This window comes from Phyllobates terribilis, unplaced genomic scaffold, assembly GCF_046119375.1.
Source record: "Phyllobates terribilis strain yellow unplaced genomic scaffold, ASM4611937v1 Scaffold_5__5_contigs__length_657084704, whole genome shotgun sequence".
Classification (NCBI taxonomy): Eukaryota; Metazoa; Chordata; class Amphibia; order Anura; family Dendrobatidae; genus Phyllobates; species Phyllobates terribilis.
In genome coordinates, this window is record NW_027362765.1 from 593,078,623 (window position 1) to 593,106,040 (window position 27,418).

The window sequence follows — 27,418 nt, forward strand, 5'->3', positions numbered from 1 at the left end:
GTGAGCGACACACTCAAACTGTTTTTTTTTAGATACAAATTGCCCAAAAGTGGATAATACAGAGGTTTGAACCCTGGAACAGCAAAACCTCACTTCTGTTTCTCTGGCCTTCACCAGACTATTTTCAACAGATATATTTGTGTCTGAAAAATCAGGGAGACACAATTAGTTTTTTTTTATGGCAAAAAATGCCAAAAGTAGGATAATAGAGATTTTTTACTGTGGAATAGCAAAACCACAGTTAGAATTTACTGCCGTATACTAGTGTTGATCGAGCACTAAAATGCTCGGGTGCTCGAAGCTCGGGCCGAGATACTCGGGTGCTCGACCCTAGCAACGAGCCCAATATTAGTCTACGGGAGACCCGAGCATTTTTGGCGCGGCACCCCCGGCAGTCTTTTAAAAGCCTAACAAGTGCCCAAAATGATAGTGACAGTGCTCAAATGACATGGGGACAGCATGGGGATCACCCCAGGAAGCATTTCTGACCCTCAGGTCACTGCTGTCAACAACGTGGTCAGAGGTATTAAGCCACTTTTAAGGGCTCACAATAAAACGTTCAAAAACGAAACTGAAACTTCTTTCCTGTGAAATATGTTAAGGAACTTCCTTTCCAGGGTAAAGAGTCTTGTGTATAAGGTAAAATAAATACCCCCCCAAAAAAATACTCCTCCACACCTTGGGCTATGTTAACTAGTAGCATTTTTTATGCGTTTTTGCACTTTTGTATTGCTTTCAACCGTGACAAATGCATTCACTGGGCAATGTAATTTTAACATTTTACAACTTATCTGGCCATGTGCTGTGTGACACATGCATATAGTGCTGAAAAGACATGGGAACAGCATGGGGAAGACCCCTGGAAGCATTTCTGACACCCAGGTCACTGCCTAAAAGTGTGCCCATCAGAAGTCATCCTTGCCGCATCAGAAGATGCAGACTTGCAACTATCCCCTTGCAAGTTCTTGTCCCAGGGCACTGTTGAATTGTACCTCCCCCATTCCTTGCAATGCAAGCGCAAGTATGCAGCCTGCCACCCACCCACCCCCAGTCTGCAATACAATACTGCTTGCTTGCATTTGAAATTGGGCTTTTTAGGCATGTGGAGGCGGAATCTGGCAACCACGTCATGGCTGTGTTGGCGGCCTGGAATCCATACTCAGTCCCCAGCCGCTCGGCGGCCGGGTGTCCATACTCGGTCCCCAGCCGCCAGGGGGCGGCCGGATGTCCATACTCGGTCCCCAGGCACCCCGCGGCCGGGTGTCCACACACGATCCCCAGCCCCCTGGGGGCAGCCGGGTGTCCATAAACGGTCCCCAGCCGCCCCTATTTCTCCTGTCAAGTTCCCCCCACACACTTTTCTTAGCCCGGCCTGCTTTAGGGCAGCATTGGATGAGACCACCAGAGAACCAGACTCCTCTGGTGGGCCCTGGCTTCTCCATCAGGGGAGTTGAGAGTGCCAAGGTGAGGACCATGATGATGATGATACAAGTTTGCATCCGCTTTGTTTTCTTGGAATGCAAGCACATGTATGTAGTAGCGGCTAGGCCTGAGGTGGTCAGCGTTTTGGCGCATATCCTACCTCCTCCGAGGATTGCTGGATGTTTTCCTGCTACTATCCCAGTTCTATGACTCCTGTTAAAACAAAGCTTCAGGTGATAAATGATGGATGAGGTAGTGGCAAAGGAGAAAGAGCAGGAGGAACAGTGACCATTCACATCAATATCAGGCCAGTCAACCACATATGTCTTGTAGGATATGTTTCTGTAACAAAAGGAGCGGTTCTGCTACATAGTTATAGGGCATACAGTGAGTGCTATGCCTACCAAAAATTTTGAGGCACTCCAATGCCAGTTGGAAATGATATGGAGGTCAGAGGGCCTTAACCAAACCGTTCTTACCATTTATATCAACTGGGTCTCCTGTACACTGTTAGCCTAAGCAGTGAATGGAAGGCTTTCCAAAAATTATGAGAATCTTGCAATGCCCCTTACAAGAGCCATGCAGTACAGCATATTACAAACAGAAGTCCCATTATTGGGGAGTGGGTCTCCCATAGTATTTGCTTATGACTTCCAAGCAAAAACTTCCAAAAATTAGGACGGACCAACTTGCAATGCCCCTTACAAGAGCCATGCAGTACAGCATATTACAAACATAAGTCCCATTATTGGGGTGTGGGTCTCCCATAGTATTTGCTTATGCCTTCCAAGCAAAAGCTTCAAAAAATTAGGAGGAAATGCAGTGCCCGTTCGAAGACTCGTGGAGGTCCCAGTAGCTTAAAAAGATGGTTTTAATGCCCCTTACAAGAGACGTGGAGGTCAGAGTGGCATAACAAGATGCTTTTAATGCCCTTCAGAAGAGACGTGGAGGTCAGAGTGGTATAACAAGACGCTTTTAATGCCCCTTACAAGAGACGTGGAGGTCAGAGTGGTATAACAAGACGCTTTTAATGCCCCACAGAAGAGACGTGGAGGTCAGAGTGGTATAACAAGACACTTTTAATGCCCCTCAGAAGAGACGTGGAGGTCAGAGTGGTATAACAAGACGCTTTTAATGCCCCTTACAAGAGACATGGGGGTCAGAGTGGTATAACAAGACTCTTTTAATGCCCCTTACAAGAGCCATAAAGTACAGCATCTTAAAAATATTATTCCCATTATTGGGGAGTGGGTCTCCCACAGTCTTTGCTTATGCCTTCCAAGCAAAAGCTTCAAAAAAGTAGGAGGAAATGCCGTGCCCGTTCGAATACTCGTGGAGGTCCCAGTAGCTTAACAAAACGGTTTTAATGCCCCTTACAAGAGACGTGGAGGTCAGAGTGGTATAACAAGACGCTTTTAATGCCCCTCAGAAGAGACGTGGAGGTCAGAGTGGTATAACAAGACGCTTTTAATGCCCCTCAGAAGAGACGTGGAGGTCAGAGTGGTATAACAAGACGCTTTTAATGCCCCTTACAAGAGACGTGGAGGTCAGAGTGGTATAACATGACGCTTTTAATGCCCCTCAGGAGAGACGTGGAGGTCAGAGTGGTATAACAAGACGCTTTTAATGCCAATCAGAAGAGACGTGGAGGTCAGAGTGGTATAACAAGACGCTTTTAATGCCCCTTACAAGAGGCGTGGAGGTCAGAGTGGTATAACAAGATGCTTTTAATGCCCCTCAGAAGAGACGTGTAGGTCAGAGTTGTATAACAAGACGCTTTTAATGTCCCTTCAGAAGAGACGTGGAGGTCAGAGTGGTATAACAAGACCCTTTTAATGCCTCTTACAAGAGACGTGGAGGTCAGAGTGGTATAACAAGACGCTTTTAATGCCCCTTACAAGAGACGTGGAGGTCAGAGTGGTATAACAAGACGCTTTTAATGCCCCTTACAAGAGCCATACAGTACAGCATCTTAAAAATATCATTCCCATTATTGTGGAGTGAGTCTCCCACAGTCTTTGCTTATGCCTTCCAAGCAAAAGCTGACAAAAATAAGGACGGAGGAACTTTCAATAATGGCAACACGGACCACGGTCACCCTGGTGGTATAGTGATGGTGGAGGCTGAGGATAAGGAGAAGAACATAAAACAGCCGAAATGAGGAAGCGTATACCCATGTGTGGGTGTGAAGCGGTGCATGGGAATACACCTCCCGAAATAACACAGTGGATTTGACTTTATGTTATTCTGCTGTCATTTGGTGGTGATGAGAAGTCTAGCCCAATCCAGCCCTTATTCATTTTGATAAGGGTTAGCTTGTCAGCATTGTCAGTTGACAGGCGAGTGCGCTTATCAGTTATAATTCCCCCAGCGGCACTAAAAACACGCTCCGATAACACGCTAGCGGCAGGGCAGGCCAGGACCTCCAAGGCATACAGAGCGAGTTCATTCCAAGTGTCCAGCTTGGATACCCAATAATTAAAAGGCACAGAGGAATCATGGAGGATGCTGTTACGGTCGGCAAGGTACTCCCTCACCATCTTTTGAAACTTTCCACTCCTTGTGAGAGTACCCCGCGCCTCAGGGTCTGTCTGAAGGGAGGGTCTGAGAAAACTGTCCCAGAACATTGACAGTGTTCCCCTGCCTCTGCTGGATTGGAACTGCCTCTCTCTCCCTTGCACGCTTTGGTTGGTCAACGAACTGTGACCTCTGCCGCTAGCGTGTTCAGATGGGAATTTTTTTAACAGTTCTGCAGCAAGGGATTTCTGGTACTGGCCCATTTTTGTAGACCTCTCCACCTCAGGAATAAGAGAGTGAAAGTTCTCCTTGTAGTGGGGGTCTACTGGCAACGGGCAAGATTTCCATGTCCTCACCAAGATGACGACTGACCATGCTCTCCTCCTCCTCCTCCTCCTCCCCCCTGTCCTCAGGCCACCCACGCTGAACCGACGGTATGACACTTGTACAGGTACTACCGTCTACAGCGCATGATAACAGCTCCTGTTCTTCCTCCTCCTCCTCCTCTCCCTCATTGTCCCCCAATGCACGGTGGGATGAGATGAGGCTGGGCTGTGTGTAATCGCCCACTACGGCTTCTTGATCCATCTCATCATACTCTGGCTGCAATGCCTCCTCTTTAATTCTCCGCAGAGAGCGTTGCAAAACACAGACAAGTGGGATGCTGACACTAATGATGGCGTTATTGCCACTCACCATCTTGCTGGCCTCCTCAAAGTTTGTCAGGATGGTACATATGTCAGACATCCAGGTCCACTCATGAGGTCTTATGTGTGGAGTCTGACCTGAATATCGACGGCCTTGTTGCAGCTGGTACTCCACAACTGCTCTCTTCTGCTCACAAATCCTTTGCAACATGTGGAGGGTAGAGTTCCAATGTGTGGGGACATCACACACCATTCTGTGTGCCGGAAGCTGCAAACGCTGCTGCAACACAGCAAAGGCAGTGGAAGCTGTTGCCGACTTGCGAAAATGAGCTGACTGGCGGCGTACTTTCACGAGCAGATCTGGCAACTCGGGGTACGATTTAAGAAACCGCTGAACCATGAGGTTAAGCACATGAGCCAAGCATGGTACGTGTGTGATCTCGCCTCGCGTCAGAGCCGCCACCAGGTTACGGCTAGTGTTGAGCCACCCCCGTAGTGTTCGAGTTCGGTTCGGTTCGTCGAACACCCGTGTGTTCGCCGAACTGTTCGTCGAACTGTTCGTCGAACACCTTCGAACACCGTTAAAACCAATGGCAGGCAAACAAAAACACATAGAAACACATAGAAAACACCTTCAAAGGTGTCCAAAAGCTGACAAACTGCTCAGAAGACACAACTAACACATGGAAAAGTGACAAGTACATATAGTCATGCGAAAAGAAAAGAGGTGGAGGAGTAAAAGGAGGGGGAGACACAGATATAGGCATGTCATGCCCTTCTAAAATCCAAATAGTGAGAAGCCGACACGTTCAGTCCGCTCCTGCCCGTGCCACCTCCGTGTCGCCGGGTTTGTGCCAGAGCCGCGGTGAACCCTGACGGCCAGCCCCCCTCTCCCAATACTGGTGCCTGTACGCTGGTGGGTCGAGTGAGCCCCCCTGTGGTGGAGGCAGCTCTAAGCTTTTTAATTTAAATTGTCTCTCTAATTTGAATGAATACACTTTAAATCCATTTACAAGGATCTATTGGAGGGCAAGTCTCATGCCAGCAGCCGCGTAATTCCAGCTCCAGTAGCGTCCACTAAAGCTGCTGCAGTTAAAAAGCTTTTACAAGGATCGAGCTCGGCTGTCCACCGCAAGGCATCCTACTGCCAGTCCCAGCCCCTATGCCTTGGGGTGCCTCCTGATGCTCTTCACTGAGTATCCCGTGGTCCCGAAGCATTTCCTTTGAAAAAATTAAGTGTCCAAACTACAGGTGGTGTAGCTTGCTTAACAGCCGGGATAATCCGCTGACTAGCAGACACTGCTACTAGGCACAAAGTATTTCCTGGGCTAGATGCAGTTAAAAATTTGTAATTAGATACTCTCGTTGGATGCTGAGAAAGCATTCCATAGAGTCTCCTGGCACGCCATATATTGATTCTCTTAAAAAGCTTGGGGTAGGGGTCTAGGGGACCCTTTTATAGCCAAAATCACGGCCCTGTCTCACAATACGTCACCTAGGCTGAAGATAAATGGAACTGTAGCACCCTGAGGGCTCGGTTGCTACAGAGGTATTGCACCTCACCCAGAGGTGTGATATCTCACTCTCAGGTAAGGATGGAGTGTGGATCAGGACCCGACACCTGCATGCATTACACCACATTGCCGTGGGGCAGGGCGACCAATATGCCTCTGAGAAGGGCACAACAGTTCCTGTCCCTGGCTGGAGTGGGGGGAGGGAACACTGAGGAAGGGGAACCCTGTAGTGCAGGAGCAGGGAGGAAGCAGTTCCTGGGTGCATTGAGAAGGGAGTATAAAAGGTGGGCACCATCTTAGTTCAGTGCAGAGAAGTCTGAGCAGAAGTGGCAGGGAGCAGGGGCTCTGCATGAGCTCTGCTCCGGAGGTGGGCCTAGTAACAGAGTCCCAGGCCTGGAAGAGGGAGAAGGAAGGAAGAGGAGCGGAGAAGGCTCCAGGAACGAGGAATGAAGGGATCCCAGGGGTGCGGACGGGCGAGTCGCCACCGCACGCCCGAATCCACCTGCGTGGAGGGGTCAGGCGAAAGGGGGAGACCGGTCCCCGAAACTAGTGGAGGCAGGAAACGACCCTCAGCTAGAAACCGGAGGCTGTGACATTTTATGTGGCGCAGCCCCTCGCTACACCCGCTAGGAAGGCACCACATAGGGTCAGGGAAACTGGCGCCAAGTTTACCAAGAGGAGGCCCGAGGCAGCCGGACAGAAGGGTTGGTAAGAAAGGCCAGACAAAGGACACACAAAGGGGGTCCTGTGAAGCGCTCCAAAGTTATCTGGGAGTTGTCTGAGCCCCTCACCTGGTGAGCACAGTACGACGTGGGCAGCCGTTACCTGCAGACGTGGTCTGGATAATAAGAACTGTGAGTAAAGGCCCTGGACTGCATCACTGACTCCGTGTCGTTACTGCTGCTGCCCTGCACCATCACCCCCATCCTCCGCATACACTGCCCTGAGGCTATACTCCTCCCGTGGGGAGTTATGCTATGCTCTGCTGCACCCACAACACCAGCCTCAGCGGTCTGCCTTGCAGCGGCGGTTCACTCTGACCGCAATCCACGGGTGGCGTAGTCGGTCATTTAAACATCAAAACCACATAAATAGTTCCGCCACTGGTTTGACCACCCTGAGCCACGGAACCAGGTCGCCGCCACGAAGACTACAACCACCAGCATCCACCAAAAAGGGTCCGTCTCCGGGTGTCCCAAGGCCCAGGGGGTGCATCAGAACATTTTCATCACCTTTCACAATCACCAATGGGACAAGGCAGAGATGTCCTCTGTCCCCTCTCTTATACATCCTAGTGACGGAACACCTGCTCTCAACAATTCGCCATAACCCCAATATTAGGTGGATTGAGGTGGGATGCACCGAGTACAAGTGCTCTCTATTTGCTGATGATGTCCTAGTATATATCACTCAATCACATATATCCATCCATGCTGTTATGGCTGAAATAGATCACTTTGTTACATGGTCAAATTTTAAAATCAATGCAGCGAAGTCTGAGGCCCTCGATGTCTCCCTCCCCAAATCCATATAGGATTCCATCCAGTCCAACTTTCCCTTTGCCTGGCCCTCACAGGGTATCAAATACTTAGGAATTCCTATTCATAGAGACCTCTCCCATCTATGTTATCTTAATTTTGGGACCTTTATTGAACAACTCAATACAAACCACGGTTGGCAAGTTAGAACTGTAAGATTCACTACGTGAACCACTGGTGTTTTGTGGAAAAGCACATGTACACTGTGTTCCAATTTATTATGCAAAAAGTGTTTAGGAGTGATAAGGGAAGAATTTGTTTGTTTGTCAGTTAAACTCATTGATGGTGATGTGTGTCAGGGCTCTTTATATCACTGTAAGCAATTGCAGACACCTGTGCTAATTAGTTTGGCAGGTGTGTCATATGAAAGGCAAGACTACTTAAGAAGGCTGTATCACATTATTAAGCAGCCTACATTCTCTGCCAAAATGGGAAAGAAAAAGGATGTGTCGGCTGCTGAGAAGCAACAAATTGTGGAGTGTTTAGGTCAAGGCATGACTACAATCAACATTGTGCGATGATCAGGATAAAGTGTCTTGGCAATCAAGAAGTATGTAGCTGATTCACAGTACACACGTGTGCGTGCTGATAAGGGCAAATTGAGGACTCTTTCCTACAGGCAATTACGTCAGGTTAAAAGAGCAGCGGCAAAAAAGCCTTGTCATAGCAGCAGACAAGTTTTTGAAGCTGCTGGTGCCTCCAACGTCCCCCGAACAACAAGATGCAGGGTCCTTCAGAGGTTTGCAGCTGTGCATACGCCATCCTGTCGACCTTCTCTATCCAGTTCACACAAGCAGAAATGGCTCCAGTGGGCCAAACATTACATGAAGACTGATTTCAAAACTGTTTTGTTCACGGATGAGTGCCGTGCAGCGCTCGATGGTCCAGATGGATGGAGTGGAGGATGGCTGGTTGATGGATTCCCCAAGCAAACACGGCAACAGCGCCAACAAGGAGGAGGTGGAGTAATGTTTTGGGCTGGAATCATGGGGAGAGAGATTGTCGGCCCCTTTAGGATCCCTGAAGGCGCTAAAGATGAAGTCCATAATGTATGTGGATTTTCTCAAATAGCACTTCCTGCCATGGTTCAAGAAGAAGAACCGTGTATTTTACAGCAAGATCATTTTTTTGCATGATAATGCACCATCTCATGCTGCACATAAAACATCTGCATCTCTGGCTGATATGGGCATAAAAGGGGACAAACTTATGGTGTGACCCCCATGCTCCCCTGACCTCTACCCCATTCAGAACCTCTGGAGCATCATCAAAAGGAGTGTCTATGATGGCGGGAGGCAGTTCACATCTAAGCAACAGCTCTGAGAGGGTATTCTGTCCTCATGCAAAACAATTGAAGCAGAAACCATCCAAAACCTGACAAATTCAATGGACGAGAGAGTTCATAAGCTCCTTTCGAACAAGGGGTCCTATGTGAAAATGTAACATCACCTTGAATAAAATTTGGGTTGAAAACTGTTTGATTTCAGTTTCTAATAACCTGCTAATGCTTATAATTTCAAAAATGACCATTTTTTTGGTCTTTATTAAAATGAAAAGGTTGATCGAAAAGTTTGGGGGATCTAAGAGTGTGGCAACCCAGTAGTCATGATTACTTCGAATTCTGACAATATGAGGGTCATGTTGCAGGTAGTGCAGCAAGAAGGCACTTATGTGTCTTGCGCATCTCGGAGCCCCAAAATTATTTTCCGGGCTAGATGCTGCTAAAAATTATTATTAATTTTAAATCTGGTGGAGCTTAGTATAGATGGCCTAATAGGATCAGTGCTGCACACTGCTACAAAGCCCAAATTATTTTCCAGTCAAGATACAGATAAACATGATTAGTAATTTTAAATCTGGTGGAGCTTATTATAGATGGCCTAATAGAATCAGTGCTGCACACTGCTACAAAGCCCAAATTATTTTCCAGCCAAGATACAGATAAACGTGATTAGTAATTTGAAAGCTTAAAACGGTTGGTAGGGTGATTTTAACCAATCATCAAGCTTTTACTCTCCCCAGGATGACACAGGGGTAGAAAAGTCGTTTTGGATCCATGATTTGTTCATCTTTATGAACGTGAGTCTGTCTACATTAACAATGGAGAGCCGCGTGCGCTTATCTGTCAGCACACCACCAGCAGCGCTGAACACACGTTCAGACAGAACGCTGGCTGCGGGGCATGACAAGATCTCCAAGGCGTAAGTGGCTAGCTCCGGACATTTATCCAGATTGGACACCCAAAAAGAACAAGGGTCCAGTGACACAGTCATGGCTTCAATGTTTACTTGGACATACTCCTGTACCATCGTCTCTAGGCGTTGACTATGTGTCAGACTTCTTGTCTCCTGTGGCCTTGCAAAGGATGGGCTAAAAAAGTGGTGAAATGATTCCGCAAAATTGATGTTATCAGCAGATACTGTGGTTCTGTTACGGTTTGAGTGCTGAACACTTGACGGTCCCACGGTTGGCAAGTTGGAACTGTAAGATTCACAACGTGCACCACTGGTGTTTTGTGGAAAAGCACATGTAAGATTCTGCAACAGTCTCTGCTGATACTCCTGCATGCGTGCATCCCTTTCTATGGCAGGAATAATTTCTGCAAATTTACTTTTGTACCGGGGATCTAACAGTGTGGCAACCCAGTAGTCAGGATTATTTCTAATTCTCACAATTCGAGGGTCATGTTGCAGGTAGTGCAGCAAGAAGGCACTCATGTGTGTTGCGCATCCAGGAGCACCAAGTCCCTGTTGTGTTGGTGGCGAGGTAACAATCATGCTTCCTTCCTCTGTCCTCTCCCCCAACCTCGCACAACAGAAATGTGATCAAGGTCTCCCTCATCTGATGAGTCTTCCATCAGTTCGTCCTCCACTTCTTCCTGGGCTCCTGCACCTTCCTCACTAGTTTGGCTGCTACCATGCGCCCTGGTAAAACCATCTCCCCCACCCTCACATGCCTGCCGCCTTGGTGCTGCCGACCGTCTGGACCTTGCAGATGTTAGCCCTTCCGCATACAACTCCTCCTCCTCTACTTCCTCCACCTCCTCTTGTGCCACCACCTGACTCCGAATTATGTTTAACATGTGCTCCAGCATGTAAATCACCGGAATAGTCATGCTGATAATGGCATCGTCAGCTCTAAACATCTTCGTCGCCATTTCAAAACTGTGCAGAAGGGTGCATAGGTCCCTGATCTGAGACCACTCCTCCAGCGTGATTTGCCCCACCTCTGGATCTCGTTGGCCCAGGCTATACGTCAGAACACATTGCACCAGGGCTTGTCGGTGCTGCCACAGTCGCTGCAACATGTGCAGAGTTGAATTCCACCGGGTAGGCACATTGCATTTTAGCCGGTGAAGTGGCAGGCCCAACGACTTCTGTAGAGATGTAAGTCGCTGAGCTGCGGGATGCGAACGGCGGAAGTGAGCACACAGCGACCGTGCCCTCTGCAGAAGGCCATCTAGTCTGGGATAGTGGGCTAAAAATTGCTGGACAACCAGGTTCAACACGTGAGCCATACAAGGCACGTGTGTGACATTGCCCCGGCGAAGGGCCGCACCCAGGTTTGCAGCATTGTCGCACACGGCCTTCCCTGGTTTCAGGTCCAGTGGAGACAACCATTCATGAAATTGGTTCTCCAGAGCTGACCACAACTCCTCAGCTGTGTGACTCACATTTCCCAGACATTTCAAAGTAAAAACCGCCTGATGACGTTGAGCCCTACTGCCAGCATAGTAAGGAGGTGTGCAGGATCCCTTCTGCGCAGTTAGAAAGCTTGTGGCATGACCAGACAGGCTTTGGGTGCAGGTGGAAGACCGAGAGGAGGTTGAGGAGGCAGAAGCAGTGGAGGAACTTTGACATAAAGAGGATTGACGCACAACTCGTGGGGACGGCAAGACTTGGACAGCAGCCCCTTGTCCTGCTGTCACCATAGTTACCCAGTGCCCAGTCAGCGACATGTAACGCCCCTGTCCATGCCTACTCGTCCAAGTGTCTGTGGTGAAATGCACACTGTCACACACAGGGTTTCTCAAAGAAGCGGTGATGTTGTGTGCGACATGCTGGTGGAGCGCAGGCACACCTTTCTTTGAGAAGTAGTGCCGACTGGGCATCTGGTACTGGGGCACTGCGACGGACATAAGGTCTCGAAAATCCTCTGTGTCCACCAGGCGGAAAGGCACCATTTCTGTAGCCAAGAGCTTGCAGATGGTGAAATTCAGCCTCTTAGCTTTCTCATGGCTAGGAGGAAATGGAGGAAATGGTCTTTTATTTGTCCACATCTGAGGGACCGAGGGCTGGCTATTGTGCTTAGACGGGGTTGATAAGGGTGTCCCCGGCAAACTGCCGGTCTGTGAGGAAGATGCAGGCGGACATGTTAGGTTGCCTTGATCCAAAGGTGGTGCTATCGATGTCGGACAGCGCTCAACACCAGCTGGTGTTACCACCTCCAAAGAAAATGATGACCTGCCAATCACGATGGCTGTTGCGGGTAAAGAGGTGGCAGGTCTGCGCCCCAAAACAGGTGTGACTGCTGTCCCCCCAGTCACAGAGGATGAAGAGGCCGCGGATGCACAAAATATGGCAGACGGTGGTTGGCCCGGCCGGCTAGGCCGCATTGTAGCACACTGAGCTTCCCACTGCAACTTATGCTTCATGTCCATGTGCCGGTTCATGCATGAAGTACTCAAACTATGTATTTTTTGGCCTCTACTTAGCTTTCGCTGACAAATGTTACAGATAACACGAGTTAGGTCATCTTTATCGATCTGAAAAAATGCCAAGGCTATGCAAGGCTTAGCACCCATGCGACCTGAAGAGCCACCACGACTTGTGGTGAGAGGCAGAGTTGTGTTTGAGGATGCAGTTGTTGACGTGCTTCCAGTACTACGTCTCTGTCCAGGAAGGCGCAACCTGACCTCGTCGTCACTAGCATCTTCCTCCACCTCCTCTGCTGACCTCATCTCTTGGCTGACTGTGGGTTGACAGTAAGTGGGATCTCCAACCTCATCATCATCACCCTGTGCGTTATCACACCCGTCGTCCTCAGAGCCAACCTGTTCCTGCCCTGACAAAAAACTAAAGTTGTCGCTCCAATCAGGTATTTGAGTCTCATCATCGTCTTTCTCATTGTCTCCACCAACAGGAGTTACAGTTTGGGAATGAGGGTCTACATTATGGTCAGAACCATCTGCGTCTGGTCCTGGATCCGACTCATAAAGATTCTGGGCATCAGTGCAGATCATTTCCTCGTCTGGATTCACAGAAGCGCTGGAGTCGACCTCTGATTCCCAGGCTATAGTATGAGTAAACAGCTCTGCAGACTCAACCATCTGTTCTACCTCATACTCAGACGGGCAGCTGGAGATTTGGGAGCTGTGAGGAAGCAAGTGCGATTGGGGTGACACCTTTGAGGACTGGAGTATTTGTGATGTTGAAGTTGATGTGGAGGAGAGCCCACTTAAAGGAGCACTTGATATCCGTTGAAGCACCTGCTGTTTTTGTGCCTCATCTGGAATTTGTAGCGATTGGCGTGGCCGTAAGAAAGGGATCTTATCACATTGTCCGCTAAAAGAAGTAGATGGTCTTTCTTCTGCAGATGTTACTGTTGCTTTAACACCTACCCCACGGACACAACCTTTTTTCCCCTTCCCAACACGCCTGTTCCCCTTTCCACCAGCAGCAGGCCTTTTTCCACTCATTTTGGTGGTTAACTAATTCACAACTCTGGAGTTGTTTGCACAAAAAAACAATGGATGGGAACCGAGCAGAGCTGAGTGGCCAAACTGTGGTATTAGGCCAAAACTATTGGCTGGGTTAGATGCAGAAAAAAATTATATTCAATTTGCAACCTGATGGAGGTCAGTATAGATGGACTAATAGAACAAGTCCCACACACAGCTAGAAGCCCAAATATTTTTTCAGAGGTAGATGCAGAAAAAAATTGTATTCAGTTTGCAACCTGATGGAGGTCAGTATAGATGGACTAATAGAACAAGTCCTACACACAGCTAGAAGCCCAAATATTTTTTCAGAGGTAGATGCAGGAAAAAAATATATTCAGTTTGCAACCTGATGGAGGTCAGTATAGATGGACTAATAGAACAAGTCCCACACACAGCTAAAGGCCAAATATTTTTTCAGAGGTAGATGCAGATAAAAATTATTTTTAATTTGCAGCCTGATGGAGGTCAGTATAGATGGACTAATAGAGAAAGTCCCACACACTGCTAGAAGGCCAAATATTTTTTCAGAGCTAGATGCAGACAAAAAATTATTTTGAATTTGCAACCTGATGGAGGTCAGTATAGATGGACTAATAGAGAAAGTCCCACACTCTGCTAGAAGGCCAAATATTTTTTCAGAGCTAGATGCAGATATAAATTATTTTTAATTTGCAACCTGATGGAGGTCAGTATAGATGGACTAATAGAGAAAGTCCCACACACTGCTAGACGGCCAAATATTTTTTCAGAGCTAGATGCAGACAAAAAATTATTTTGAATTTGCAGCGTGATGGAGGTCAGTATAGATGGACTAATAGAACAAGTCCCACACACTGCTAGAAGGCCAAATATTTTTTCAGAGCTAGATGCAGAAAAATATTATATTCAGTTTGCAACCTGATGGAGGTCAGTATAGATGGACTAATAGAACAAGTCCCACACACTGCTAGAAGCCCAAATATTTTTTCAGAGCTAGATGCAGAAAAAAATTATATTCAATTTGCAACCTGATGGAGGTCAGTATAGATGGACTAATAGAATGATGCTATGCCCATAAGATTTTACTTCACTAGGTGCAGTAAAAAAATTGGTATTCTATACACAGGTGGTATATCTTGCAACACAGATAGGCTACTCCACTGACTAACACACTCTGCAATAGGCCAAAAAGGATTAGCTTTGCTAGATTCAGCCAAATGCTGTGAAAAAAACTTGCACAGCACTGGCACAGACCTGCCTGGCAAAAACTGATAGGAACTGATGTAACCTAGTCCTGAAAAGGACTGCAATTACAATTAGTCTTTACTCCCACAATCTATCTATTTAAGAGCACAGACCTGCCTGATAAAAGTCGTAGGAAATGCTGTAACCTAGTCCTTAAAAGGACTGCAATCACAACTATTCCCTACTCCCAAGCTATCTGTAGATTTGTGCGAAAATTGGCTTGAAATTAACAAGGTATAGCGCACACAGCAACAGCGGTGCCGTCTAACACGTAGCTGCAGCAGTGAGAAAATGGTGGCGACGGGGAAAATGGCTTGGTCTTATATGGCAAGGACATGTGACATACACTGCCAATGACACATGCCCTTGCTTGTGTGAAAAAAAGCACTTCGCTCCGTGTGTGCGCTGCTGATAGGCTGACAGATTGCACCTCCCCACTGTAAATGCGGGAAAGAGAAAAAAAAATGGAGATCTTCATTATTCCTGCAGAGATCCATCCCCTGCCCCTCCCCCCACCCCGCTGTACACTCAAACTGCGTATTAACATTAATTTTCATCATTACTGAGAAAAAATCCAGTTATGATTTTGGTGCACGAACATTTATCGAACATAACCTCGAACAGCCGAATTTTTCTCAAATCATTCGTGTTCGCCGAACGGCTCGAACACCGCCCAAAACAGCTCGAATTTGAGATTGGCGAACAGTTCGAGTCGAACAACGCTCATCTCTAGTTACGGCCATTGTCACACATGACCATGCCTGGATGTAGGTTCAGCGGTCTCAGCCACAGATCTGCCTGCTCTTTCACAGCTGTCCACAACTCACAAGCAGTGTAAGGTTTATCACCTAAGCTTATGAGTTTCAGCACAGCCTGTTGCCGCTTGGCGGAGGCAGTACTGCAGTGCTTCCAGCTTGTAACTGATGTGGTGATATCTGAGATGGAGGCTGAACATGAGGAGGAGGAGTAGGAGGAGGTGGAGGATGATGCGCAGGAGCTGTATACTGCGGGGGCAACTCTGACTGACTTAGGGCGCGCAATCCTCGGTGTGGGGAGGATGTGTTCCGTCCCAAGGTCCGACTGGGTCCCGGCTTCCACTATGTTTACCCAGTGTGCCGTCAGGGAGATGTACCGTCCCTGGCCACAAGCACTTGTCCACGTGTCCGTTGTCAGGTGGACTCTCCCGGTAACTGCGTTGTTGAGGGCACGGCAGATGTTTTGAGACACGTGCCTGTGTAGTGCAGGCATGGCACACCGGACAAAATAGTGTCGGCTGGGGACCGAGTACCGAGGGATGGCCACCGCCATAAGGTTGCGGAAGGATTCCGTCTCCACCAGCCTAAAAGGCAGCATTTCCAACGCAAGCAGTCGTGAAATGTGTGAATTTAGGACTGTGGGGCGTCAGCTACGAATTTCCACTTTCTTTCAAAGGTCTGGGATATGGACAATTGAACCCTGCGGTGGGACGTGGACATGGACGTTGATGCTGTTTCTTGAGAAACTGCCATAACAAGTGAAGACTGAGAGGAGGGGGCATCTTTACATGCAGTATGGACAGGGGATTGCCTTGCACACACAACAGGGGGTTCTATTGCACACACAACAGCGGAAGAATCAGTGGTGACACACGCTGACACTGGTCGTGGACCCTGGGGTTCGCCCCACAAAGTCGGGTGCTTTGCTGCCATGTGCCTGATCATGCTGGTGGTGGTCAGACTGGTAGTTTTGTCACCCCTGCTGATGCTGGCATGGCAGGTGGTACAAATGGCCTTTTTGGGGTTATCTGCAGAGTCTTTAAAAAAATTCCAGACTCTGGAAGACCTACCGCTTGTACTGGCAACGTCCCCCGTGTTGGTGTTACGGGGAATGGTTGCCCGCCTTCTGTCTGCGGCCACCACACTGCTTCTTCCTGCCTGTTGGGGTACTCTGCCTCCCTCCCCAGGTGTTCTGCTGGCCTCAATCTGCATGTCCTCCTGCCACGTTGGGTCAGTTACTAGATCATCCACCACCTCCTCCACTTCCATTTGCGCACCACGATGCTCCTCCTCACTTACTGGCAATTGTATCTCGTCATCGTCCACCTCTTGTGACAAATTGCCAGTGTCGACTTCCTGTGGCCGTGGCTGTTGAAATATTTGGGCATCGCTACATGGGATCTCCTCTTCCACCACTTCAAGCGTAGCAGGCGAGGGGCACAAAATATGGAAATCGACCAGTGAACAGCTCTTCAGAGTGTCCAAGTGTGGGATCAATTGCTGTCTGACGACACTCGGCATGGTGGGAGGAAGGAGCATCAGAGTGAGGAGGAGTATGCGGTCGAGATTCACGGCTACTAAGAGTTGACCATGTGGAAGACAGACCGGAGGTGGTGGTGCCCAGGTAACTGGAAGTATTATCTGCTATCCAATTAATAACCTGTTCACACTGATCAGTTCGCAATACTGGTATTGTTCTGTGCTTCCCTAGTAATTCGGTCAAGAAGTGGGAGCGAGAAGATGTGGCTGTTGGTTGTGGCACATTTTCACCTTGGCCACGGCCCCGTCCTCTGCATGCACCATCACAAGAACGTCCAGTTCCACGTCCCTTGCCACCCGCCTTGCCCATTGTATCAATGGAAAAAGGGTAATAAAAAGTAGATTAGAACCGTGGAAGAGGAAAACCACAGTTCTATTTCTCTGGCCTACACCCAACTCTTTTAAACAATCAGAACAATCAGGGAGAAACTATTACTGTTTTTCCTTATGGAAAAAATACCAAAACCTGAATAATAGAGATTTTTTACTGTGGAACAGCAAAACCACAGTTTTAATTTACTGGTGTATACCAGACTTTTTAAAATATATAGATTTGCGGCTGAACAGTGAGCGACACACTCAAACTGTTTTTTTTTTTTAGATACCAAAGGCCCAAAACTGGATACTACACAGATTTTACCCGTTGAACTGCAAAACCACACTGGGATTTGTCAGGCGTACACCAGACTATTTTCAACAGATATTTTTTTGTGTCAGAACACTCAGGAGACACTACTGTTTTTTTTTTACTGCAAAAAATGCAAAAAGCAGGATAATAGAGATTTTTTACCGTGGAACAGCAAAACCACAGTTTTAATTTACTGGTGTATACCAGACTTTTTAAAATACATAGATTTGCGGCCGAACAGTGAGCGACACACTCAAACTGTTCTTTTTTTTAGATACCTAAGGTCCAAAACTGGATACTACACAGATTTTACCCGTTGAACTGCAAAACCACACTTCTGTTTCTGTGGCCTATACCAGACTCTTTTCAACAGATATATTTGTGTCTGAAAAATCAGAGACACACTTTATTTTTTTGGGGGATGGGGTGGGACAGCAAAAGGTTAATAAGACAGGTATTTGTGCAGTGTGAAGGAGGAAAAAAAAAAGAGGATTTAGATGAAAAAAAAAAGGATTTTTCCTGGCCCCCGAGACCTGGAGCTAAGTCCAGCAATTTCAGCAACAGGAGCACACAGGACTGTAATGCAGTGTTTGCTGGTATAACCACTGCGTCTCCTATACAGCCTGCCTGCCTGGTATCTGGGATGGATATTAGTCCTGAGAAGGACTGTTTGTTTGATCTGGCAGCCTTTACAGACTCTACACTAACTATTTCGCAGTATATATCTCTCCTTAAATCAGCAGCGCTTTCCCTACACTGTCTGATCCCAGCCGTCTGTGTCCAAGATGGCGGTGCCGGTTTTAAATACTCGAGGTGACGCTGTGCGGCCAGCCAATCAATGTAATGCCCACAAACAACATGGCTGCGGCATTATAGTGACTGGCTTGCCATCCCTGCATGTTCATTTGTGAAACGCTGGAAGCCCTACCCTGGGAGATGGGGGACTCGGAGCCGGGTCCTGTGTAGTAGATGGGGTGCAGCCATGGCCCGGACCTGCTCTGTGCCCAGGGCCGTCACACTAAAAAAAGTATGGTACGGGCTTAACCGGGTTGAGTGGCTGATCTCGACTACGCCACCTGTAGCACCTGGTGAAGGCCACCAGCGGTGCTGCAGTCCGCTGAGGCAGGGTGTTATGGCAGCCGTCGCTGTTACTACTCCCCACAGGCGGAGCAGGGCCTCAGGGCAAAGAGACAGGATGGAGGGGGTTGTAGTCTAGGAGGTCTGGTGCTGCGTAGTGCGGTGTAATGCAGAATAAACAGTCCGGCGGCCATAGGGGTTAAATTCCAGGGTTTTTACTCACGGTGGAGATTGCAGTTGAAAGGCTTCTCTCTGCTCCTCGCGGAGTTCTGCGGTCACCTGAGACGGGGGGTGTGGAGGGTGTCCGACAACCTCTGAGTAAGTCCAGTGTTCAATCAGGACCCCGCACCAGAGTGTTCCTAGACTTCAGACCGGGTCCTTTCCTGTCTGTGTGTATGTAGATAGGCCGGGTCACCCTCTGAACTTCACTCAGAAAAAGGGTACGGGTGCCAGCTCCGCTCCTTCCGTTACCGGGTGAGATCCTCAGGGCCTATCGGACTTCCCTGTCCAGGACGTAGAGTGGCAAGGTCAGGTGTCGGGGGCCGGTACCCCTCTTGCAGCCGGAATCCCTCTGAATAGATCAGGTTGGCGAGGACAGATGGCGTATACCGCTCCGTCTGCATTCCCCTGGGATCCATTTGTGGTGGAGCTACACTCCTAAGCTCCGGGCCTTCTTGGTCATGGTCCTTGACCGGGCTGAGACATACATTATCTGCAACCTGCCCCTCGACCCAAGGCCAGGGTACGAGGGCCGTGCCTCCATCCTCTGCAGGTCCACACAGGATCCACTCTCAGGGAGGAAGGTCACGATTAAAGAACCCAGAACCAAGATGGCTGTGTATTAAATATGAAATTTAAAGTGTCACTAAAATGTGAATCCTCCACCCTCACCCTCTAGTTGGTTCCCCTATCTCTTGGTTCCCTAGTCTCCCAACTTCCAGTAGGGGCTGCACCTAGTGCCTTCTAGCCCCCTCTGGTGGGAGAAGTGTGGTGTTGTATGTGGAGGTAGGGTTCTGACCACTGCACTGTTCTTGCCTCAAAGGAGGAACACTACACCCCATTAAAGAGGTGCAGCATCCCTGTGGCGGTCGAACCCTCAGGGGCGCCACACATTGGCTCTGTAAAGAGCGCCAAACATGCAGGGTGGAGACCCGAGCTCCCGACCGAGTAACCCGGAAATGCTCGGTGCTCGCCGAACATCCCGAGTAGCGTGATGCTCAGGCGAGTACAGTAACACTAATACAGACTTAAGTTTCTCGTCACTTATTATATCCTCTACTTGTTTTGGCTTGAAAGAGAATGAAAACGGCATTATGTGAATCCTGCTGTCTTGTAGCTGGTTAAAAAAATTTCACAAAGTCTTTTTACCTTTTCCTTTTAGAATTAGCCAAGATTTCCAAAGACAATAATGATAATGCCAGAGACATGTCTTACAAATCTTTACAAAAGAAATTAAAGGTAAGAATTAAAAATAACATTAGTCTTCTTTAGAATGATTATCTTTATGACTTATGGCTGTTAATACATTCTGTTCTCCAAGTTGTATAAAAGTTTAATAAGACATCCATTATTTTTTTACCGTACTCCCATATGTGTCTGATCATATACAGAAGCATACTTTTTTTATTCTGCCAGAATATGTATAAATCCATCATATGCCGTAGCATACGCCATCATATGGAGACAAAATTACACCACCATATGGAGACAACATATGTTAGGATACAGATTCCTTAAAATTATTTTGTGAAAAGGTATAATGTCTCTGTGTGCCTAAATTTGCACACATCATAGCTCCCTATTTTTAAAGAGTTTATACTTAGATTTTAAATTATTCCTACCAATAAGATAGGGCATAAACTACTGATCACTGTTGGTCCAACCAATGGGACCTCCATCAACGCTAGCACCACAGAGTCAAAGAGTGCTTTGCTGTCTCCATCAGTCCTATACAGAATGAATGAAGCGGAGGAGCACTTGTTTGTCTTCTGTTCATTTCCGTCAAGGCTCTGCAGAGCCCATTCTCTGGATCAGCTTGGGTCTCATTAATCCAAATCTCATCAATCATAAAATTATCCTCTATCATATGGATAAGGTATTATTTATGATTTTGGTCCAAGCTCTTTAAAGGCAATCTGTCAGCCGGTGTCTGCTATGCAATCTGAGAACACTATGAGGTAGTTTCTGAAACACTGATTTCAGTGATGTGTCACTTACTAGGCTGTGTGCTGTAGTTTAAATACTATCAGCGTTTTATCAGTAGGAGATTATCACTGCTGGATTGGCTGCTTATGTGCCTTCTGGTCCCACCACACCCCCAGCACTGATTAACAGCTTGCTGTCACTATACAATGTACATAGAAAGCTGCTAATTAATGATGTTGGCAGGGTCAGCTTTCTGAGCACTGCTACATCTACAACAGAGAAAATGCTAATTGTATCCTAACACTGTAATCTAAGTGATACATCGCTGGAATCAGATTCTCTTTCCCTACATTATGCTGCTCTTGAATGAGGTAGAATAAACCTGGTGTCAGATTCCCTTTAAGAAATAGGGAATTAAGATACTCATGTTCAATTGTACTTCAGAAAAATATATTGCATTGTTAAAACGTGTAGTAAGATAAAACATTTTCAATTCTAGCACTTCATCAATCTTGATAAAGAACTCACAAACTTGACACTGTCACAGATTAATTCACTGATCTTGTGGACACAACAGGCACTTGTCAGTCTTAAAGAATACCAAACAAAAGGTAAAGCCCTTTCCATAATATAAAACTACTATACTTCTGTCTATTGCTGATAACAATCATTTACTTATTTCTTCTTTCTTTCTTCTAAGTTTATAACAAAAGTGTGATGACAACGAACTGCACAGTGCCGCTGGTGCCCAAACATGGTGGTTTGGTGTGTGCTTATTTTGATAATGTTTACTACTGCAAACCAATGTGTGATCAGGTATTCATCCTTAGTACATTTTGCATATGCTTTACTCATATAACAGTATGGCTAGTTTCCCAGTATGTTTAGGTAGATGATTTGGTAAATGGAGCAGGAAAAGGTCCTGTTGTCTAGATAAGCCAAATTTATACCAAAAATACAGTATTGTAAATATTTAGTAAGGTATGAAGAAAATACTACAAAGTAAGAATGCTTTAAAAAAATAGAACTATTCCTAGTTTATTTTTATCAATTAACATAATTCAAAGTAAATGAACAGGAGAGAAAGCAAAATCACATCAAAACATGATATGACTGCCATTTGTCTTCAAACCAGCATCAATTCTTCCAGGTACACTTGTACAAAGTTTTTGAAGGAACTTGTCAAGGAGGTTGTTCCAAACATCATGGAGAACTAACTACATTTGTTTGTGCAAATCCCTCTGTCTCTTCGTGTAATTCCAGATGCTGCTGAGATAAGAGCTCTGTGGGGCCATATCATCACTTCTAGAACTCCTTATCCTTAATGACATTGGCAGTATGTTTGGAGTCATTGTCTTGTTGCAGAATAAATTTGGAGCCAATCAGATGCCTTAGTGATGGTATTACATGATGGATACATATCTGTCTGTATTTCTCACTATTGAGAACACTAATAGATGGCAACATTTAGGAATGTAGAGTGGTTTGCAAAGAAAGCCCAGTGCTACAGATGAAAGACACATCATCCTTAAATACCTTTGAAACTGGAAGATGTCCAGCGGTGCCATCAACGCAGAACTGGGAGAAACTGGTGGGTCCAGTTACACTCATCTTCTGATGGAGAAGTGGTCTTCATTGAAGAATTGCGGCCAAAAAGTCATACCTTTGACATGCAAATAAGGCGAAGTCTCAAAACTGGACAAGAAAACAGCAACTAGGGTGCAGAAAAATGGTTGCAGGTGATCTAGACTGTTAAATCAGAATGTGAAATATTTGGCTGTAACAGAAAGCAGTTTGTTCCCAAAAGGCTGGGGCTGCTTTTCAGCAAATGGAGTTAGGGATTTGGTAAGGATTAATGGTGTCTTCAATATTGAGAAATACAATCAGATATTTATCCATCATGCAATACCATCAGGTGTTATGACTGCCAAAGCACAATATCGTACAAACCAGTGAGACAAATACCTAAACCAGACAGAACCCTGTTCAGACTAGGAAAAGACATTTTCTGCCTGATCCTGGTCTGTCTCTGCCTAACCGCGGAGGTTGGCACTCTAAAATAACTCAATGGCGCCCCCACTTGATTGCGGCTTACCCTAAATGTGCTTAGCTGCTCCTAGTGTCAATAGAGTAGCAATTCCATAAGGAATAGAGGAATCACACACAAATCAACTGCAACCAACTTACACTACAGTAAAGTAAATGATTCCAACAAAGACTATCACCAGCAGGATACACAAGCAGTGGAAGCTATGTAAAGCTGCACCGGAAAGGTGATAGGGCAGACAGAGTAAATGAAAAACACCTATTACTCAAAACTGACAGGAAAAAAAATAACAGAACTAAATCATCCAAAGAAAAGTTGTATCTGCTGTTGCTCAGCTGAAAGAGAAACCGATCAAAGAACACAGGATCCAGTGTTCAAATCCAGACGCATGACATCAGGGAGGCATCTGATTGGCTCCAAATGTATTCTGCAGCAGGACAATGGCCCCAAACATACAGCCAATGTCATTGAGAACTTTCTACAATGTAAATAAGAATAAGGAGACCTGGAAGTGGTGATATGGCCCCACACAGCCCTGATCTCAGCATCATCCAGTCTGTATGAGATTCCATGCACAAACAGAAGAATTTGCATAAGCCACATCTACAGAATGTCTGTGGTTAATTCTCTAAGTTGTTTGGAGCAACCTGCGTTCTTTTAAAAATTGTGAAGAAGTGGACCTAGAAGAATTAATGCTATTTTGAAGGCTAAGAGTGGTCACGCAAATATTGGTTTGTTTTTTATTTTTCTTTTGTTCATTCACTTTACATTTTTTTTTAATTGATAAAAGTAAAATTTTTACATTTCTATTTTTTTAAAGCATTCTTACTTTGCAGCTTTTTTCACACCTGCTTTAAACTTTAGCACAGTTCTATATGTCTGATTCTCATCTGTGTAGCCAGCATAGGTCGGTATGCCTATTTTTTCAGCGTGACTTTATGCAGTGCATAGTTATTACAATAGCAGGTACTGGCGGAGGAAGGTAACTGCATAAACCAACCAGCCAATCACTTCACACGTCTGGGGCATACATTCAATGAAGGTGTCTTAACAAATGTAATAATCATATGTTCTATGAAGCACGCCTAATAAAACAGATTTTTCAATAGATATATCAAGAAAAACAGACAAGACTAGATAGATGAACAGTTATGAAAAAAATCTCATCAAAATGTTCACATTTGTGTATTTTGCCTTCTAACATAGTACTACAAGGTAATATAATTAATATATTCTTGTTCTTAGGGTTATGATTTTTCATTTCTAAGGAGAAGTAGGCTGTATGAAAAATGTGGACCTGAAACTGGGTTTTCTTGGACATCTCAATATCCTGGTGGAAACAGACTAGCTGAGTGTACAGGTTTGTGTGGATATATGTTGCTTCAACTCTGTGTTCATTCATAATTATTTTATGGTATTTACAGTATACTCAAGTTTAAACGACATATTCTGTATAGAAACACAAAGAGTCAAATTCATCATTACATATCCAAAAGTATTTTGGCATGAATAGATCTCAATTAGTGACATTTTGATTTGTGACAAATTCATGAAATGATGTGGATCTTTTTTCAAGTTAGATTTCACTTCATTGTGCCTTTTCTAAATCTTTAAGACTGATTCATTTAAAAAGTCACAAAATTTGATGCAACTCTACTCAAGTTTCCCCTGGAGTGATTTTATATTTAGATAAAATTAACTTTCACTGATGTTGCGATACCAAATAATCTTATTTTTTAATTTTTAAACATTTCTTTATTAATAATTGTGAAAAAGAGGATGATTTACTTTTTTCTTCTTTTAATATTTTTAAAAATGTTTTTGTATTCCTTTATTTTTTTAGTCCCCTTAGGGAACGTGAACCTGCGATTGTCTGGCTGCTTGTGCTATATACTGCAATACAGGAGTACTGTGGTATATAGACAAAATGATGTTCTCCTATCCCCAACAAAGGTTTCACAGGAGGACAAAGATGGCAGCAGAGGGGCTTTGCCAGGCTCTCCGTTGTCAATATAATCCATTGGCCTCCAACAATCATGTCATTTAAATAATGATTTTACATACAGTAGATCATTACAAGGTTAACAGTTTGCTGTATAATTTTCTAAACTTCTTCAAGAGGTACCCTGCATAACTCAAAAGAAATATAAAGACATTTAATTTAGCACTGCTCCCTGGACCAACCGGTAAGAATGTACCCTTTAAATTTCATTGTTAAATTATACTCATGAACCACCATTCACAAAAATAGACACCATGAAATACTGTCAAGGGTATATGGTAGAATCTGGATGTACTCTTGAATATTTACAAGACTGTCATGCACACACTTCCCAGCACGTGACATGAGTGTGTCTGCAAAGGTTAATTTATCTCCTCTCTCTCAATCCAGCACTCTGTTACAGGCTCTAAAGTAGCGTTGAGCCACCCCCGTAGTGTTCGAGTTCGGTTCGGTTCGTCGAACACCCGTGTGTTCGCCGAACTGTTCGTCGAACTGTTCGTCGAACACCTTCGAACACCGTTAAAACCAATGGCAGGCAAACAAAAACACATAGAAACACATAGAAAACACCTTCAAAGGTGTCCAAAAGCTGACAAACTGCTCAGAAGACACAACTAACACATGGAAAAGTGACAAGTACATATAGTCATGCGAAAAGAAAAGAGGTGGAGGAGTAAAAGGAGGGGGAGACACAGATATAGGCATGTCATGCCCTTCTAAAATCCAAAAAGTGAGAAGCCGAGACGGCCAGTCCGCTCCTGCCCGTGCCACCTCCGTGTCGCCGGGTTTGTGCCAGAGCCGCGGTGAACCCTGACGGCCAGCCCCCCTCTCCCAATACTGGTGCCTGTCCGCTGGTGGGTCGAGAGAGCCCCCCTGTGGTGGAGGCAGCTCTAAGCTTTTTAATTTAAATTGTCCCTCTAATTTGAATGAATACACTTTAAATCCATTTACAAGGATCTATTGGAGGGCAAGTCTCATGCCAGCAGCCGCGTAATTCCAGCTCCAGTAGCGTCCACTAAAGCTGCTGCAGTTAAAAAGCTTTTATAAGGATCGAGCTCGGCTGTCCACCGCAAGGCATCCTAGTGCCAGTCCCAGCCCCTATGGTTTGGGGTGCCTCCTGATGCTCTTCACTAAGTATCCCGTGGTCCCGAAGCATTTCCTTTGAAAAAATTAAGTGTCCAAACTACAGGTGGTGTAGCTTGCTTAACAGCCGGGATAATCCGCTGACTAGCAGACACTGCTACTAGGCACAAAGTATTTCCTGGGCTAGATGCAGTTAAAAATTTGTAAGTAGATACTCTCGTTGGATGCTGAGAAAGCATTCCATAAAGTCTCCTGGCACGCCATATATGATTCTCTTAAAAAGCTTGGGGTAGGGGTCTAGGGGACCCTTTTATAGCCAAAATCACGGCCCTGTATCACAATACGTCACCTAGGCTGAAGATAAATGGAACTGTAGCACCGAGGGCTCGGTTGCTACAGACGTATTGCACCTCACCCAGAGGTGTGATATCTCACTCTCAGATAAGGATGGAGTGTGGATCAGGACCCGACACCTGCATGCATTACACCACATTGCCGTGGGGCAGGGCGACCAATATGCCCCTGAGATGGGCACGACAGTCCCTGTCCCTGGCTGGAGTGGGGGGAGGGAACACTGAGGAAGGGGAACCCTGCAGTGCAGGAGCAGGGAGGAAGCAGTTCCTGGGTGCATTGAGAAGGGAGTATAAAAGGTGGGCACCATCTTAGTTCAGTGCAGAGAAGTCTGAGCAGAAGTGGCAGGGAGCAGGGGCTCTGCATGAGCTCTGCTCCGGAGGCGGGCCTAGTAACAGAGGCCCAGGCCTGCAAGAGGGAGAAGGAAGGAAGAGGAGCGGAGAAGGCTCCAGGAACGAGGAATGAAGGGATCCCAGGGGTGCGGACGGGCGAGTCGCCACTGCACGCCCGAATCCACCTGCGTGGAGGGGTCAGGCCAAAGGGGGAGACCGGTCCCCGAACTAGTGGAGGCAGGAAACGACCCTCAGCTAGAAACCAGAGGCTCTGACATTTTATGTGGCGCAGCCCCTTGCTCCACCCGCTAGGAAGGCACCACATAGGGTCAGGGAAACTGGCGCCAAGTTTACCAAGAGGAGGCCCGAGGCAGCCGGACAGAAGTGTTGGTAAGAAAGGCCAGACAAAGGACACACAAAGGGGGTCCTGTGAAGCGCTCCAAAGTTATCTGGGAGTTGTCTGAGCCCCTCACCTGGTGAGCACAGTACGACGTGGGCAGCCGTTACCTGCAGACGTGGTCTGGATAATAAGAACTGTGAGTAAAGGCCCTGAACTGCATCACTGACTCCGTGTCGTTACTGCTGCTGCCCTGCACCATCACCCCCATCCTCCGCATACACTGCCCTGAGGCTATACTCCTCCCGTGGGGAGTTATGCTACGCTCTGCTGCACCCACAACACCAGCCTTAGCGGTCTGCCCTGTAGCGGCGGTTCACTCTGACCGCAATCCACGGGTGGCGTAGTCGGACATTTAAACATCAAAACCACATAAATAGTTCCGCCACTGGTTTGACCGCCCTGAGCCACGGAACCGGATCGCCGCCACGAAGACTACAACCACCAGCATCCACCAAAAAGGGTCCGGCTCCGGGTG

The 27,418-nt window shown here is 46.5% G+C and overlaps 1 protein-coding gene across 1 annotated transcript in view; it reads left to right on the forward strand.

The window, feature by feature from the left end:
* LOC141271356 (uncharacterized) overlaps positions 1-27,418 on the forward strand; it is a 59,001-nt gene that overhangs the window by 18,607 nt on the left and 12,976 nt on the right. The window contains exons 3-6 of the mRNA XM_073681462.1: positions 19,965-20,041; positions 21,228-21,339; positions 21,429-21,544; positions 24,021-24,135. Of these exons, the coding sequence (XP_073537563.1) occupies positions 19,965-20,041; positions 21,228-21,339; positions 21,429-21,544; positions 24,021-24,135 (420 nt within the window). The remainder of the gene's footprint in view (positions 1-19,964; positions 20,042-21,227; positions 21,340-21,428; positions 21,545-24,020; positions 24,136-27,418) is intronic.